The sequence below is a fragment of the Erpetoichthys calabaricus genome, chromosome 8, assembly GCF_900747795.2.
Source record: "Erpetoichthys calabaricus chromosome 8, fErpCal1.3, whole genome shotgun sequence".
In the NCBI taxonomy this organism is placed as follows: Eukaryota; Metazoa; Chordata; class Cladistia; order Polypteriformes; family Polypteridae; genus Erpetoichthys; species Erpetoichthys calabaricus.
In genome coordinates, this window is record NC_041401.2 from 79,989,511 (window position 1) to 80,006,858 (window position 17,348).

General features: G+C 39.3%; 1 protein-coding gene across 1 annotated transcript; it reads left to right on the plus strand.

Moving 5' to 3' along the window:
• The first annotated feature begins 220 nt into the window (after positions 1-220).
• On the plus strand, positions 221-16,710 carry gdpd1 (glycerophosphodiester phosphodiesterase domain containing 1). The gene is made up of 9 exons (XM_028806950.2): positions 221-562; positions 2,131-2,173; positions 4,916-5,051; positions 5,233-5,278; positions 5,601-5,722; positions 6,246-6,335; positions 6,646-6,779; positions 12,856-12,915; positions 15,059-16,710. Exons 1-9 carry the CDS (start codon positions 424-426, stop codon positions 15,234-15,236), a joined length of 948 nt encoding a protein of 315 aa, XP_028662783.1. The 5' UTR covers positions 221-423; the 3' UTR covers positions 15,237-16,710.
• The last annotated feature ends 638 nt before the right edge of the window (positions 16,711-17,348 follow it).

Consider the following 17,348-nt stretch of genomic DNA (forward strand, 5'->3'; position numbering starts at 1 on the left):
CTGCAGCAGCTTTTTTTTTTTTTTTTTTTATTAATTACGCATCTATTCATTTGACACTTGGCAGGCTATCGAATGGGATGCTGCAGCCGTTGATCATTGTGGGCTTCAGGAGATCCGATTGGTCATTTCTAACTGCACAATTCAAGCACGCTAAGGTCTGCGCGAACGCATCCGATTGGACAATATGCTGTGCGTCCCGCCTCTTTTTAATTTGCGCCTGCGCTATATCGTAGTGTCCCTGTCAACTGGAGCTCAGAAGGCCGTCCGACCAACCAACAAGAATCGGTACCGCAGCGCGGGTCGGGCTGCGGGCGGCCTCGTCCGGCACAGCGGCACCACATTGCAATACTGGGAACTATTTTTCGTGCAGAAGTTGTCTGACAGTTGGCCCAGAAGCAAGATTTGGCGGTACCGGCTTTTTTTATGATGTGCGTCGCCATGTACGTGTTATCCACCCTCGGAGGCTACATCCTCACTTCGGTGTTTCTACTCAAGTGCCCATCACTCCTACATCGAAGGAAACGACAGGCATTCTTCAGTCGTCATATCTCCCACCGAGGCGGTGAGTACCCATTAAAGTGCTGACGTGAGGGGGCATGTTATGCCACAAAGACCAGACTGCGGTAGGGTTTGTTTATCAAAGGTTGTACAAATCAGCCGGCGAGTCCAACAAAGGACACCCTCGAATTCATTTAGTGGTATACTATTCAGGACTTCCCAGAAAGTCACTTAGTTAGGGAACGTGCGTTTTCATTTTGAGCACCGCGTACCTGCGGGTTGAAGAGGAATAGTCTGATATCTGTAACACTGTTTGCCTGCAATTGTGTATATATGTATATGTGTTAGATGACCAATGTAAGTGGCGCGTCTATTAGCATGTTAGAGACATTAGACATTCAGTGGGTTATTAGCTTTATTAGACTTTTAAGGAGCACGCCTTTGTTACAGTAATTGCAGTTAAAGTAAGGGTATCAGATCGGTGAGGACGTAATAATTATGTCTTCCAGCAGAACAGAGATGCATTGACAGGAAATCAGTATCATCTTTCCACGTTTACAAATGAAGTGAATGCCAAACTCATTACGTTTCAATTAATTAGGTACAGGGCACGCAAAAATTAACTTAATAGAAGACGTGGTAATGCTAACACTTAGTGCAGTTTAGTGTTCAGTCGGCACTACACTTAGCCCAACTAGTGTTTCCTTGCTGTAGACCTTGTACAGAATAAATGCACGTCTTTAGTACTTTCAGCTTCTAAAGTTGTCACAGAGTGCTGACTCTATAAAGTATGCATGAAAGACAAAGTAGCTTAAATGGTGAGCAAAAACTCTTTTTAAATACATTTTCTGCCAATATATTTTTTGAAAAATGTTATGTTTAATACATTTCATACAGCTGTTGTGTATTGTGACATATTTACAATATACTGTAATTGACTTTCTTATTAGTTCTATATAGGTTAGTTTTGAAAATACTACTTTATTTCTTCGCATTTTTTTAAATAGTTTTGCCATTACTCTGTATGAGTAACGTGTATATCTGAATATTTATATAAAGTATTGACAGATGCAAGCACATACTCTTGTCTCACATAATGTTTTTAACTAAATGCAAGGTGAATGCATACTTTGTCTAAAGCATAGATGGTTTTGTAGTAACTTCATCTTTTAATAAGTCTTTACAGTTTGTTAGTTGACACGCAATCTTTCTTTCTGCCTGCACAAGACAATTTACCTTAACCTCTGAAGCATATATTGTGAAGTTAAGGTGTTTCATACACAACAGTAAAAGTGAATCCGTGCCCTAAATTGTAGTACTCCTGTAAACTGAGCTGTTTTGAAGTCTGATGCTTATCTTCTCTTTAACACTGCATGTGAACAGGCCAAAGGACAACTTAGCTCATTGGTCTGTTTGATAAATGTCACATGTGGACTGTATCTTGGCTTCCTATGCACTTTGCTCCTGGTGGTCTGAGGCCTACCCAAATAGTCAGATGTGGACTGCTCAGTTATCATATGAACACCCTTTAACATTGTACTTTCTGTGTTTCTCTAATTCAGAAACACAGAATGTGACTCAGCTGATCACCTGGATTTGTAAAAATGATCCTTTCATATACTTTCCCTGCAGGTGCTGGTGAGAACCTGGAGAATACAATGGCAGCATTTAGACAGTAAGTAAGAGGAATTATACTGTTCCCTGGTTCTTTCTGGAAAGGGAAAGAGGTTTTATTCTGCTATTCTTCTTAGTTTATTTGAATGGTTTTGATTGGCACAGCATATAGAGCTAACAAATCATTAATATAAAGCATACAGATTAAGGTAAATAATTATAGTTTGATTAGACTACAATGTTTTCAGTTTCATACTGTTTTAGCTCAGTATATTCATACTCCATTTTAATTATTCATTTTTAGGAATTAAGAATCTAATGTGTACTGTATATAGACTGATGGATAAAAGAAATCCAGTGCTGCTTGTTGGCTTGAAATTTCAGCCTTCATTGCTAAAATGACAATAAACAAATGAGAACAGTATTTAAAAATAAAATAGTACAACAATAGTCATTTTTCAGTCTTCCAATTACTTATGTGATTGCTTCTTGCAGCCACCACTGCTAGACACCTGTTGCATATGCAATTAATCACCTTCTGAATCTGTGGTTGTGAGGTGTTGTTATCCAGTTAGAAGGCAGAAGGAAACTTCTCCGGACTTTGTGATCCACAGCATCTGAAAGATGTTGTATGGGGTTAAGATCTGTAGAGATGGCAGAACTGGACAGGGCATAATCTGTACATCAACATTCCTGAGAACAGTTGTGACCATAGCAGTTGGATGTGGACTGGCACTGTCCTGCTAATGTGCAGTTGTCTTGAGCAGATGGCCTCTTAACAGGTCACTTTGCTCTAAAGCTGGCAGCATAGAGCCTGTCTCTCACTCTCCTATAAATGATGCAAACATTTCTTCCAGCAATTTCAGCAACAGTACGAGTAGCAGATCTGAAAAAAATATCCCCAAATGGACCGGTCATTGTTGGTCTGGCTCTGGTGTGCTCATCAGTAATTCCTTTTTGTGCAAGCTGTATTGCTTCTTCGAAGGGTTAAAAGAAGATAACTTATTGTTTATGTTGTGTTTCATTCTCCATTAATATATTAAGGAACTGTAATGCAAAAAGTATTCTTCTGTTTACACATCAGATGGTATCCTGTTCAACGTTCTATTATTGTGTTTTTTTTGCATCTTACTGTAAAGTAAAACACAAGGTATTTGTAAATGCTTGTAGTTCTCCAGATTAATAAAAGGGAATTATGTACTGTATAAACAGACAGCATTTCCATTAAAGTGGTCATAATAGCAATTTTCATTCATCGGACATAAAATTAATTTAAAAAAAAAAAAAACTATTTTTTTACTTTACAGTTCAAGTACTTTGTACTAAAGTTGACTTTATATGGATATTTCTGGGTCAGTTTTGTGCAGCTGGAGTCCCCCATATGTTTTCAGTTAGGCTTGGCCCAGATCAGATATTTTGCCTCTACTTCAGTTCAGCTAGGCAGAGGTGAAGCCCTGTGCTTTGCCATTTGAACTAGGATTAGCATGACTCCGTTCCAATTTGAATTATTACTATATTGTTAAATGAGACACTATATGTGCCATTTTTTTGCTAAAAAGTCATTCTTATTGGGCCTTCCTGGACTGATATCTGTTCTTGCCAATGTATACTGCTGAGTGGCATTTAAGCCCCAGAACAGACCTCAAAACGTTTCTTGAGCAGCTTAGAAATTTGTGACATAGCAGCAGACCTTTTACTAGTGTTGCCCAGCAACACATTTAAAGCCAATCACAATACTAGCCTTGTTTTTCTGGGTCCTTTCAAAAGAGAACTGAAAGCGTCTCCCTCAGAGGATCACAAGGGAGTTCAGGATGTTTGGAGGCTGAAAGAAGGGGGATGGTTGTTAGAGAAACAATATAGTGATATGACCAGGTGAGAGTGAGGAAAAAGTAAATTGCTTTGTGAATTGTGTGAGAGGCCTGCTTCCTCACCTTACTTTTTTATATGCATCCTTGCAAAAACCTGCTAAATGAAAATGTTTTTGGTCTCGCCAAATCTGCTATTTTTATTAGTTTTCATTTTTCAGAAGGCTGTAATAGTCATTAAAGGTGTTTTTTTTTTTTAGTGTCAACTATTCAAAAATCAGCTACACCAAGAAAATGTTCTAGATGGTCATGTTGGGTGGTTAAAATCTGACTTGCATTTTGGGAATATTATATATGCCAGTTGGGTATTATGTTCAATGTTGGGAGCTCACTGTGATCGCAGGTTTTCTCCCAAACTGTATTTTGCTTTTAATTGGATTTATGCTTTAAATGAATACTCAGCCCTGTTATTTACCCCATTAAGTGTTGTAATGGGTAATACATTTTTATTCCTTTGTTTTTATGGAGAAAGATAACGTTTCTGACAAAGTAGATTTCTATGGGGACCAATGCTGAAAGAAGAGAAAACAGTCTCTAAACATCCAAGTTTTCTCAAGTTGCAAAATCTATAGAGCAGATATCTATTTGTATGCTTACATCATCCCAAACACATGCATTTTGGCTAAAATTTTGTTAAATAAACCATTTATAGATAATCCTCTTTTTGATGACTGGGGAGTGCACTCAACCGAGAATGATCTATTGAATTCGAGACCTGCCTCCCCTCAGTAGAAGCCTATTTTGTCAGTAACTTTATCTCCGTTCTCTATGAAAAATGTGAGATAAAAATTTAGGGGGCAATTACTGCAAACATCACTGGGTACATAACACATAAAAAAAATAATATAATTTATGGTTGAAGTATTCCTTTAAGCTAGATGCTTTTTCTAGTTTCTGTTGTGAATTCTCCATACATCAGTTTCTTTAACAATTGACAGTGCAGTAAAACTGGGTACAGACATGCTGGAGCTGGACTGTCACTTGACCAAAGACGAGCAAGTTGTGGTGTTACATGATGGTAATCTGAAGAGGTCAACAGGGGTCAGCGCCAATATTTCAGAAATGAACTACGCAGTGAGTTTGTATACTGTTTTTAATCTTGACAACCCAATAATTTTTTTTTTTTAATGTGGTGGAATAAATGAAGATGTTCTTTTTTTGTAGATTTCTCTATACTGTTGCCTTACTGGATTTATCTAGCTTATATGACTTATTTTCTAATGTCAGACAAACTGCCCATTATGTATTTCCACAGGAACTTCCTCCATATTTGTGCAAGCTTGATGTCTCTTTCCAGCGAGGTGAGTGTCTGGGAAAGGAGATTCTAGAGGTCAGACCATTGAAAACCTTTGCTCAGTTGTTTGGAGATTATATGTGGCTAAGAAGTTGAGAGTAGGGTGGGTTTTTGGGTGTCTTGCTCAACCTGGGGTCAATTGTGCAGGCATGACCAGTTTGTGTAGAAAGAATCCTCTATGCATGGGAAGAGAGGGGAGGATAGGAGGTGCTAGTCTGATACTGCCTCCCTCTTCACGGTAGCATTGCTGATCATTACATGGGGCTGCTGGAGCTGGCAGGTGGCCATCTTGGCTGGGGGGCATTGTAACTGGCATTCTGTCCCTCCAGAGTGCTGCTGTGTGGGAGGAGAGGACAGACGTGTCCCGCTGCTGAGTGATGTCTTCCAGGCTTTTCCTAACACCCCTGTGAACATTGACATCAAGGTCAACAATGACACACTTATCAGGAAGGTATGTGACACACAAACATACATCTCTGGCAAAGATCAGATGGTTCTGTGTCAACATTGGACAAAGCCATCTCCAAGTTTGAGAATAAAAGCTCTTCAGGGAGAAGTGTGAAGCACAGTCCGTGATAAGTGCACATGGACAGTTATAATTTATTTTTGACACACATGGGTAATTTGTTCTTACTGATAGATGCACACACAGTCTCATATTTTCTCACTGAGATATAGTAATGGTGTTTAACAAACTGAATTATGCTGAAATGCAGGCAACAGCTTGTGGACAGTTACTGACAAACATCCTGACTCATTCTGCACACAGATACATAATTACCATCTCATGTTCATACTGATAAATATACTCTGTGTCACATGCTCCTATTAATGTACATACACACTGACATGGATGTTCATACTAACACATGCTATATCAGACTTTCCATTGACAGACACAATATCACACAATTACTTTTGCTTGTACTCCCATAATTTCTTGTCAGCTTGTTTTTTCTTGCTATAAACTGCAGGTGTCTGAATTGGTGATGCAGTACAAGAGGGAGCACTTGACTGTCTGGGGCAATGCCAGCAGTACCATTGTAGACAAATGCTACAAAGAGGTATAGTCAACATCAATTTGTACAGTCTAAATTTGTTTATGAAACGTTTAACAAACAAAGGATTCTTAAAACATGCTTCACTGTATATTTAACCAATAAATGAAATGAGAATTGAATGTTTACTTAAAGCATAGAGCAGAACTGTGGAACTTTTTCATGTGGTTCCATCTATGGCAGTTTTTGCTCATTGAAATTCAGAGGTACTTTTGTAAAGAGTTCCTTATTTTTTGTCAAAAGCAAAACGTGTATCCTTGTACTTTGGACAGCCCTTGTTGTCTAGAAAAACTTGTGTAATATCTGTGTCTCCCAGAACTCACAGATTCCACTTCTGTTCAGCCTGCATCGGGTTCTACTTCTGGTTGGCCTCTTTTACACTGGTTTGCTGCCCTTTGTGCCCCTGAAAGAGCAGTTTCTGGAGATACCCATGCCTTCCATCATCAACAAGTAAGTGGGTAGACTGATCCTAACAGGTGGCAGATATGCACATATCTTTGTTTGAGAGAGAGAGAGAGAGAGAAAACATGATAATATGTAAGTCAGTGTGTGACATCAAAGAGAGAGTGTGTGTTAATTTGTGTGAATGGGCACCCATCTTTATACACAACCATAAAAGCATGTATCTATGATAAAATTAGTGTGGTAAAATTAGGGATGTAATCTAATGGAATTTTTTTGCTGATTTATATGGTTTCTGCCTTATTTCTTGAGAGAAATGTCATTCAGATCATTAGATTGTCAAGTCATTTTCTAACCTGTTTAATTGAGACCAGGATTGTTGGGGGGTGGGGACAGGAGAATATCTCGACTAGCACAGGGTGCAAGGCAGGAGCCAACCCCAGACAAGGCACCAGTTCTTTGCAGTGTGAAACGCACACCAAGGCCAATTTAGTGTTGCCAGTTCACCTAACCTGCATGTCTTTGGACACTGGGAAGAAACTGGAGCACCCAAAGGAAACTGACCCAGATACAGGAAGAACAAGCAAACTCCATGTAGGGAGGACCCAAGACGTGAACTGAAGCCTTGTCTCTGTACTGCTAGGCAGCAGCGCTACCACTGTGCTACTGTGCTATCCTTATTAGATTTGGATTTCATTTTTTTTCTATATTCCTTTTCCTAGTGACATTCTCAGTGGTAACAGGCTGAGTAGGGCAGACCAGCCTATCCTGATATTAGAAGTCATCTTTGAAATTTCCAGATGCTCATGAGCTGTTTAACAGGTATATTCCAGACTGTGTTCATAGTACACCTTCCATGGCATGTACCCTTGGGCATCATCTTTACAGTAGATACTTTGAGTCTCTCTAAATTTTTTGTTATCGGGACATTTTATGACGCTGCTCTAGGGTCCTCATGGACAGAAAAACTCATCAGCCTGCTGCAGAGTGTAAACCTTTTACCTTGTTGAATAATTTGATTTCAGCCACTTGCACCAACGGTTTCATTTTTTGTTTTTCAATCATTTCCCTAAGATCCTGAACAAAGTAGAAAATAAAGACTTGGACCTTTAAAACAGACATTCCATTTAAAGAAACCTCAACCGCGGTTTATTATAGCATCTGCAGAACTGCTGCATCTTATTAAACATGCAGTTGAAATATTCAACATCAAGGAAGGTAAACCTATTTGAACCCATAGATTTAGTAACTGATGGGATCTCTCTTTTAGCAGCAATAATCTAAACCAAACAATGCCTGTGGATGTTAATTAGACCTGCACAGAGTTCAGGATGTATTTAGCCCACCCCTCTTTACAAAACTGTTTTCCATAGCCGGCTTTAGACTGACAAAGCATTTTCATAGAAGTGAGGTCAGGACTCTTTACTTGCCAGATCTAAAACATAGATTTTTTTTTTTCTGGTTAAGCCACTGCAATTTTGATTTTTTTTTCCGTGTTTGCTGTAAGTGTTATATTCTGCTACACAAACCAACATTGTTTGAGCCACAACTTCCAATGAATGTAAGTAATCCAGTAATAATGTAGCGTGAGACAGTATCTATTTTTAAGGCTTCATCAGGCCATTAAAAAGAGGTTGTGTGTCTAGGAGTCCATCAAAGGAACATTCACATTATTGGGCATGGTTGAAGATGTTTTATTGGTTTTAATACAAGTGGTGTTGTCAGCAGAACTAAATTGTAGCATCAGTGATGATTTTTGTCTAGCACTGGAAAGGAAGGCAAGGGAGCCAACCCTAGAGAGAGCATCTTTCTGTTGCTCACATACTCTCTTATGGGTGTAATTTAGAGTTGTTGGCTAACTATATCAGAATTTTTTTTTGATGTGGGAGGGATAACTCCTGCAGACATGGGGAGTACATACAGACTACATTGGTAGGGTTTGGCATAGAATTTGAACTCAGGACTCCGGAACTGTGAGATAGCAACTTTAAACTACAGTGCCAGAGTAACAACCTGGTCTTTTTTCACCTTATTACTAAGCTATTATGGTAGGTTAATAGGATACAACTGTTCAAATGTTTGATTGCTTCAAATGTGTATTTTTCCAGGGGAAATATTACTACACACTTGGATATCTTGCACATTCTACCCTTCATAAAATTAATTTGAGATGTACAGAACTGAAGTTTTGGGACATTGTAATCAACACTGCTATTGCTATTTGCGCTATTCATAAGCTGTTTTGATTTTTTTTATTAAATTCCTTGTTTCTTGTCCAAATTTCAGTTGCAGTTAGCTAAAATTCTCAAACTTACTATTCAATTACTTAAAAGTACATAGCTATTTATTATTTCATTCAATGTTTCAAAGCAGAAAGCTTTAGTTGTGATGCATCTCAGTTCAAAAGGTTGCTTAATGTAAACTACAGCCCACGGAAGAAGAACATATTCCTTTGGTTTTGCATATGTTGTGCACACCAACCTTTAGAGATTTTTCTCTATTTTCAGCTCCACTCTTTTGCTTGACTTCTAAACTGTCTAACCAAATATAAGGGCTAGGTTTAGCCTTTTGCTCTTGCCTTTGATGTCTGCATTTGGAGTCAGTAGGCCAAAGCAAACAAACACTGAAGAGGTTTTCATAGAAGAAAAGTAAATAATTTCACTGCTAAAGGTAACAAAAATTCAGTTAGAGACATAATATATAAACTGAGCTAAGCAAAAGGTGAATTTTTTCCCTCAAAGCCAAGTTGTTTGAGCCAAGACAAAAAAAAAAAAAAAAACAGAAATTTTGTACCCCAGTATCTAAAAACATACACATCACCTGTAAAGCATTAAACCAAATTTTAGGAACTCCAGATAGTGTTTAGATTAGTTTTTAATACTGTTCAGCCTGTCTCTACGGCTTCAGAAAGTGCCACTACTGTGGAAAACATCCTGCATTGTTCATGTACTAAAAAGACAGGCACCTCATCACCTAATGACTACAGACCAGTGGCACTTGTGTCTCAAATCATGAAAACCTTCGCGAGGCTGGTCCTGCCCTCTGAGTCCTCTTGTGGTAGACCACCTGGACTCGCTATAGTTTGCCTATTGGACAAATGTTGGAGTGGAAGATGCAATTACCAGTCTGCTCCACAAGGCTTATTCTCACCTGGACAAAGCTGGCAGCACCTTGAGGATTATGTTTTTTGGTTTCTCCAGAACTTTCAATACCATCCAGCCATTCTTGTTAAGGGGTAGGCTCAGAGATATGCAGGTGGATGAGCTTATGGTGTATTGGATAATGGACTGTTTATCAGGCAGACAGACTACAGTTTATGAAACTCCAGGACTGTGTTTCTAACACAGATGTGAGCAACACTGGTGCACCACAAGGAACAGTCCTGTCCCCTTTTCTCTTCACTCTGTACACCTCCAACTACAAATATATCACCAAGTCATGTCACTTGCAGAAATCCTCAGATGACTCTGCACTTATGGGTGTATGTATAATTGGGATGAGACAGGTGAAGGACTTAGTTTCTTGGTGCAAAGAGTATTGTTTTTAACTTAAAATCAGTGAAACCAAGGAACTGGTCATTGACTTTCACCGCACCAAAGAGCCTGTACGTCCGGTCACGTTTCAAGGAGTGGATATAGAGATGGTCCATTCCTACAAGTGCTTGGGGTCCACATTAATGATGGGTTGGACTGGTCTCATAACACAGAGAAACTATATAAGAAAGGGCAGAGCAGGCTGTTTTTCCTTAGGCGACTGCAACTTTAATAATTCTGATGGCCAGTGTAATTTTCTACGCTGTGCTGGGCTGGTAACATCACTACACGAGAGGCCCACCAAATCAATAAGCTAATTAAAAGGACAAGGTCAGTTATAAGATGCACTTTAGAGTCTCCGGAGGTCATAGCACAGGAGAGAATTAAAACAAAACTTAGTTCCATTGTGAACAATGCTGTACATCCACTCTCTAACGCACTGAGTATTTTTAGCCAACAAATTATTCAGCAGAAGTGTGCCAAGAAACCATACCAGGGCTCCTTTATACCAACAATACGTCTGCATAATGCTGGGTTTATACTTCACGCGGTGCGTGCTCCAGTGGACGCTCCTGCTACGCAAGTGTTTCTGTTTATACTTATGCGCGTACTTTACGTAAATCTGGAGGAATCCACCAGGTGGCAGTGCGAGATATCACAGTGAGAACAGGTTCGGCTTCGCTGTGTTGTGAATTGCCTGGAACCCCCATTAAATTCCGATGACACCTTACCGCAATGTCTCAGAAAAGTATGCTTAATGATTAATTCCATCAATCCAGGGATAAGTCCATTCCAGCTAGGTATCAGCTCATCGCAAGGTGAATATAAGCACTCGCATACACTAGCGTCATTTTAGTGTCACCAAATCTGCACATCTTTGGAAGGAAGCCGGAGCATACTGTGGAAACCCAGCAGGAAAACATGTAAACTCCAGGCAGGGAATATCAGCGACGTGAATCCCTGCAAGACAGCAGCGCTACCGCTCTGCCACCGTGTCTCCCCCATGTGTGTAATTATTAACAGTGTTCATTATGTAAACGAAATTAACGATTTATCAGTAAAATGTAATGTACATACTTTAATGCATTTCATCATAAAAGTGATATCAAGTATAAATCTAAGGATTCTAAATGTGCAGAGAGTTGGGATTTCATACATTTAATGTGTTCAGTGTGGCAATCTATTGCTGTTTCCTGCTGCTGTCAGGTCAAGAGTAAGCCCCAGAAAAAAAGACAGCACAACAGACGGTATGTTAGACTTTTAAAATGTATCGTGCCATTACAATCGGGAATATGCCACGCTTGAATATAAAAGCACCACGAATGCATCTGTATGTCAGCATTTTGCTTCACCACATTGAACCATTCATCAAATATCGAAGCAAGCACATCAAACCTACTAGGTACTGCAACTCATGCATACGTGGCGTTAATTTCTGAGGACCTGCTCAGAGGACGCATCAAATGAACACGTGGCAGCCATGTTTTGAGCGTGAAGTATAAATGAGCCCTAACTGCGGCTGTGACTGCCAAGTCAGAACTTTTCTTTCTTTTTGATTTTCTTGCTTTTTAGCCATCCAGTGTGGGTGCATACCAAAGTATGGATATGTATTTATTTATTTGTTTACTTACCTATCTATTTAGGTATTTTTTTTAAAGAGCTTCTGTAATCTATCTATCTAAAAGGCCACATTTTCCCTTGGGGATAAACAAAGATCTATCTATCCATGAATGATATTAGATTACTACATCATTATTTACTGTGATCAGCAAAGTCTATTCACTTTATATTCCTATTCAGTTTTTGATTATACTTTCTCAGTAATTACTGGGTGAATAATATTCATTTTCACATACTCTACTGTGGTGGTCAGCTGGGGGTAGTGCCCTGTCACCATGCCTGGACGGACCAGGAAAGGGACTGTGCCTTCCCAGGACCACGAGAGGGCAGCCGCCCCACCTGGTATGGGGGCCACAGGGTTCGAGCATAGAAGCTCAACCCTATAAAGGCCTGTGGCCACCGTCAGGGGGCGCCCAGACGATTGTTTGGACTCGGACATCAGCACTTCTGCCACACCAGGAAGTGCCGCAGGAAGTCAATCCGAGAGCACCTGGAGCACGTCCGGTTGAGAATAAAAGGGGACGCCTCCCTCTAGTCAACCGCTGGAGTCGGGAGGAATAGGACAGAGCTCGCTGGAGAGGAGTGGAGGCGGTGCAGGACCATTAGAGGGCCTGTGAAGAGGGTATTTGGTGCAGGGACATTGTTGTGTTGTGTGGACAAATTATAAATAAACATGTGCTTTTAGGAACCCTCGGTGTGTGACTGTCTGTGTTCGGCCACTGAGCATCCACACTACACACACTTTTTCAGAATGTAAGTGGTAAGATTGATTGGTAATTGTTAGTACAATTAGTAATACTTCATATAATGTAAATCCTTTATAATAAAGTAACAGAATGTTAATAGTTAGGATCTAATTCAGTTACAATATAACTGCTTGAAAATTTTACATCTGTCTTAACATAAGCTTGTCTCAGTTATATAAGTAAACTCTTTGTTATGTTCTGTCTCTTCCTAAATTTGATACTAAGGCTAAAAGACCCTGAGAAGATGTCCAGAAGTCAGCGTTTTCTTGTATGGCTTGCAGACACGTAAGTCTCTAAATTTAAAATTTCCAATATCATATACATATTACAGAGCAGTAAAGCTAGAAGTGTTATAATTAAGACTATCTAAAAGCTATATTCAAATGTTCCTTCACTGACCCAGCAAGAGAGAGCAAAAATAAGAAAGAGTTAATTGTTCTAGTCCATTGCAGGCTATACTTACCCTCACCTCCACACTCACTCATTCTTATCCAGTTTAGAATCACCTCAGATATATATCTTTGGGATTTGGGAAGACAGAGTAACTGGATAATAAAACACACAAAGACAAGGGGTGACAGTTCAAACTCTACACAGGTGGTGACTAAACTGTCTTTCAAACCTACAGTCAGGTCCATAAATATTTGGACAGAGAAAACTTTTTTCTAATTTTGTTTCTGTATGTTACCACAATGAATTTTAAATGAAACCACTCAGATGCAGTTGAAGTGCAGACTTTCAGCTTTAATTCAGTGGGGTGAACAAAACGATTGCATAAAAATGTGAGGCAACTAAAGCATTTTTTTTTAACACAATCCCTTCATTTCAGGGGCTTATAAAGTAATTGGACAAATTAAATAACTGGAAATAAAATGTTAATTTCTAATACCTGGTTGAAAACCCTTTGCTGGCAATGACAGCCTGAAGCCTTGAACTCATGGACATCACCAGATGCTGGGTTTCCTCCTTTTTAATGCGCTGCCAGGCCTTTACTGCAGCGGCTTTCAGTTGCTGTTTGTTTGTGGGCCTTTCTGTCCGAAGTTTAGTCTTCAACAAGTGAAATGCATGCTCAATTGGGTTAAGATCATGTGACTGACTTGGCCATTCAAGAATTTTCCACTTCTTTGCTTTAATACACTCCTGGGTTGCTTTGGCTGTATGTTTTGGGTCATTGTCCATCTGTATCATGAAATGCCACCCAATCAATTTAACTGCATGTAGCTGGATTTGAGCAGGCAGTATTTCTCTGAACACCTCAGAATTCATTCGGCTGCTTCTGTCCTTTGTCACATCATCCATAAACACTAGTGTCCCAGTGCCACTGGCAGCCATGCATGCCCAAGCCATCACACTGCCTCCACCGTGTTTTACAGATGATGTGGTATGCTTCGGATAATGAGCTGTTCCACACCTTCTCCATACGTTTTTCTTGCCATTATTCTGGTAGCGGTTGATCTTGGTTTCATCTGTCCAAAGATCGTTTTCCCAGAAATGTGCTAGCTTTTTTAGATGTTCTTTAGCAAAGTCCAATCTAGCCTTTCTATTCTTGAGGCTAATGAGTGGCTTGCACCTTGCAGTGCACCCTCTGTATTTACTTTCATGCAGTCTTCTCTTTATGGTAGACTTGGATATCGATACGCCTACCCCCTGGAGATTGTTGTTTACTGTTGTGTTGTGAAGGGTTTGTCTTCACCATGGAAATGATTCTGCAATCATCCACCACTGTTGTCTTCTGTGGACGTCCAGGTCTTTTTGTGTTGCCGAGTTCACCAGTGCTTGCTTTCTTTCTGAGGGTGTACCAAACTGTAGATTTTGCCACTCGTAATATTGTAGCAATTTCTGGGTTTTTTCTGTTTTCGCAGCTTAAGGATGGCTTCTTTCACCTGCATGGAGAGCTCCTTTGACTGCATGTTGTCTGTTCACAGCAAAATGTTCCACATGCAAGCACCACACCTCAAATCAACTCCAGGCCTTTTATCTGCTTAATTGATAATGACATAACAGACTTGCCCACACCTGCCCATGAAATAGCCTTTGAGTCAATTATCCAATTACTTTTGAGCCCCTGAAATGAAGGGATTGTGTTAAAAAAATGCTTTAGTTACGTCACATTTTTATGCAATCGTTTTGTTCGCCCCACTGAATTAAAGCTCAGTCTGCACTTCAACTGCATCTGAGTTGTTTCATTTAAAATTCATTGTGGTAATGTACAGAACCAAAATTAGAAAAAAGTTGTCTCTGTCCAAATATTTATGGACCTAACTGTACTTTCCGACTGTGCCACTACATCACCCATGATTTAGTATATAACAACCCCGGCATTCATTTGCCTAGTAGAGCTCAGTGCTTGCAAACTCAAGGAGTATAAGTATATACCAAAAATAGAACCAGAAACACAGTTGTTTATGATCTGCCTATGTGCTTACAGCATGCTCATGAGGAAGGCTTTATTTGACCACTTAACAGCACGTGGAATCCAGGTCTACCTATGGGTTCTGAATGATGAAGATGATTTCCAACGAGCATTTGACCTAGGAGCTACAGGTGTGATGACAGATTATCCAACTAAACTCAAGGCATTCTTGAAGCAAAGATTCCCCAATTAAGAGTTGTCCATCCAAGTCTCCCTGTGTTGAGGGCTGGCAGTGAGACATAAGCATGCTCAGTTATTTGCCACACTGCCACCTACATCTTCATTTGAATTCTGAATGCAGCACTTCATGAAGCAGACCAGTCAATTTGAGATATAATTTTCCAGTTGAATGCCACCTGAAACACAGATCTTCTGCTTCTTTAGAGATATTTTATTCTTTCATTTTTATTGTTCTTGGCTGGCTGGAAATGTTCAGTTTGACATATCAAGTTGAAGACCATATCAATGGCTTGGTTCCACCAAAGTGAATGTCATCTGTCCTTGAGGGATTCGTGGTGAGCTGAAGTAATGGACAGTTACTGGACATCTTGTGAAGGAATTAATCACTAATGCCTCCCTTGGTGTGTCCAAAATATTATAGCCATTTCATAATTTTCACATGAGCAATGTGGTGGTATGGCCTTCAGTTCCAGACTGTGTTAAATGGTTTTTTTCTAAGTGAGTGCACTCAGTGGTCAATATCACCGTCTCCATTTATTTTATACATCCCGTTAATTCTCAGCCTTTATGTAGCTGTAATCTTAAAAATTATGTGGTGTTAATGAAGTACTGTAATGCATAATGAGGTGGAGAATGTTCACAAGCCTCTCATATTTTTCGGATTGCTGCTAGGAGTCTATAGTCCATATGAGCAGTATGGATTCGTGGTCATTTGATACAACCTGCTGATTTTTCACAAATGAAGTCCACTTTAACTTACAAAATAAGGTCATACACTGATGTGCCTTCCAGGAGGAAGGTCAGTCTCTACTTTAATGATCCCTGTTATGCCTGTTGTCAGGTTGAGCTACAATCTGTGCAAAGCATTGAATGGGGAAGGCCCTACCTAACCCAGTGGGTGTGCTATGAGGGATGAATTTTTGCAGGCATCAGTGGTTATTTTTAACAGTTTCTTTGACTCTGAAAATGTTTGACTAAACCTGGCTAAAAATAAATGTTAAAGTGAAGAAGGTGTATTAAAAGATGCTGTTGGCAGTAAGGACCCGCTGGACGGCTCTTGTTAGATATAACATCAAATTTTTGTGTGGTGTGTTTTTTTTTTTTTAAATGACTGTATTGTATTAAGAACCAGCTCACTGATTGCTTTCATGAATTTTATTTTTATAGAATTGTGATTGTACTGTTTAGAAATCTGTGAGTTTGTTTTAATTTGTCAACCATATATAACAAATGTTAGATTAACTGACACTACACACCAATCCCCTTCTCTAGATACTCAGTAGATGAAGACTCATAGATTCTAAAATATTTGAATGTGTAAAATTTGATAAAATGGTAACTTTTAGAAAATTAAGGGTTTTAGAAATGTTTTACATAATACCAGAAAAAAAGATAATGTGAAATCAAATACTGTAAATGTAACAGGGTATTGCTAAGATGTGCTTTAAGTTTCATATCCAAAATAAACATTTTACTGTTCTTTCTGACTGCTCGACTCACATGAGTGTCTTTTTCTGAAGCTGATCCTTAGATAAGCTCCCGGTACTAGCCTGCATTGTGGTACTGACACATGTAAACACAACCTTGCAACTTAGAGCAGAAGAAATCTGATAAATGAGAAGAGACCATGCAGCCCTTCAAGCTTGTTTGTTTAGCTGATTGTGAAGCCATCATAACTCATGCATATACTTCTTAAAGTTTGTCAAGGTTTCTGCTTCAACTTCATGGCTTGGTAGCTTGTTCCAGGTTCCCACAACTTTTTGAGTGAAGATGTGCTTCCTGATCTCAGTGTTAAATGTTCATGCCCTTAATGTCTGCTGGTGTCCTTGGTATGTGATGCACTCCTAAGCTGATAGAATTCTGCTGGATCCACTTTATCAATGTCTTTGAGAATTTTGAAGACCTAGATTAGGTCTCCATGCAGTCTACTTACTAAAGGTTTAACTACAGATTATTCTGATCTGCTATATTATTAAGTGTATTTTACCTAATTCCAACTGTATACAGTATATGGCCCTAGATGTACAATTCATGTCTGCTCCATTTAGTACACCTTCTAAAAAGCAAGTTGACACAACATTTGATTTCTGAGCTGGTTGAATTCATTCAGATTTGGATCCTATGA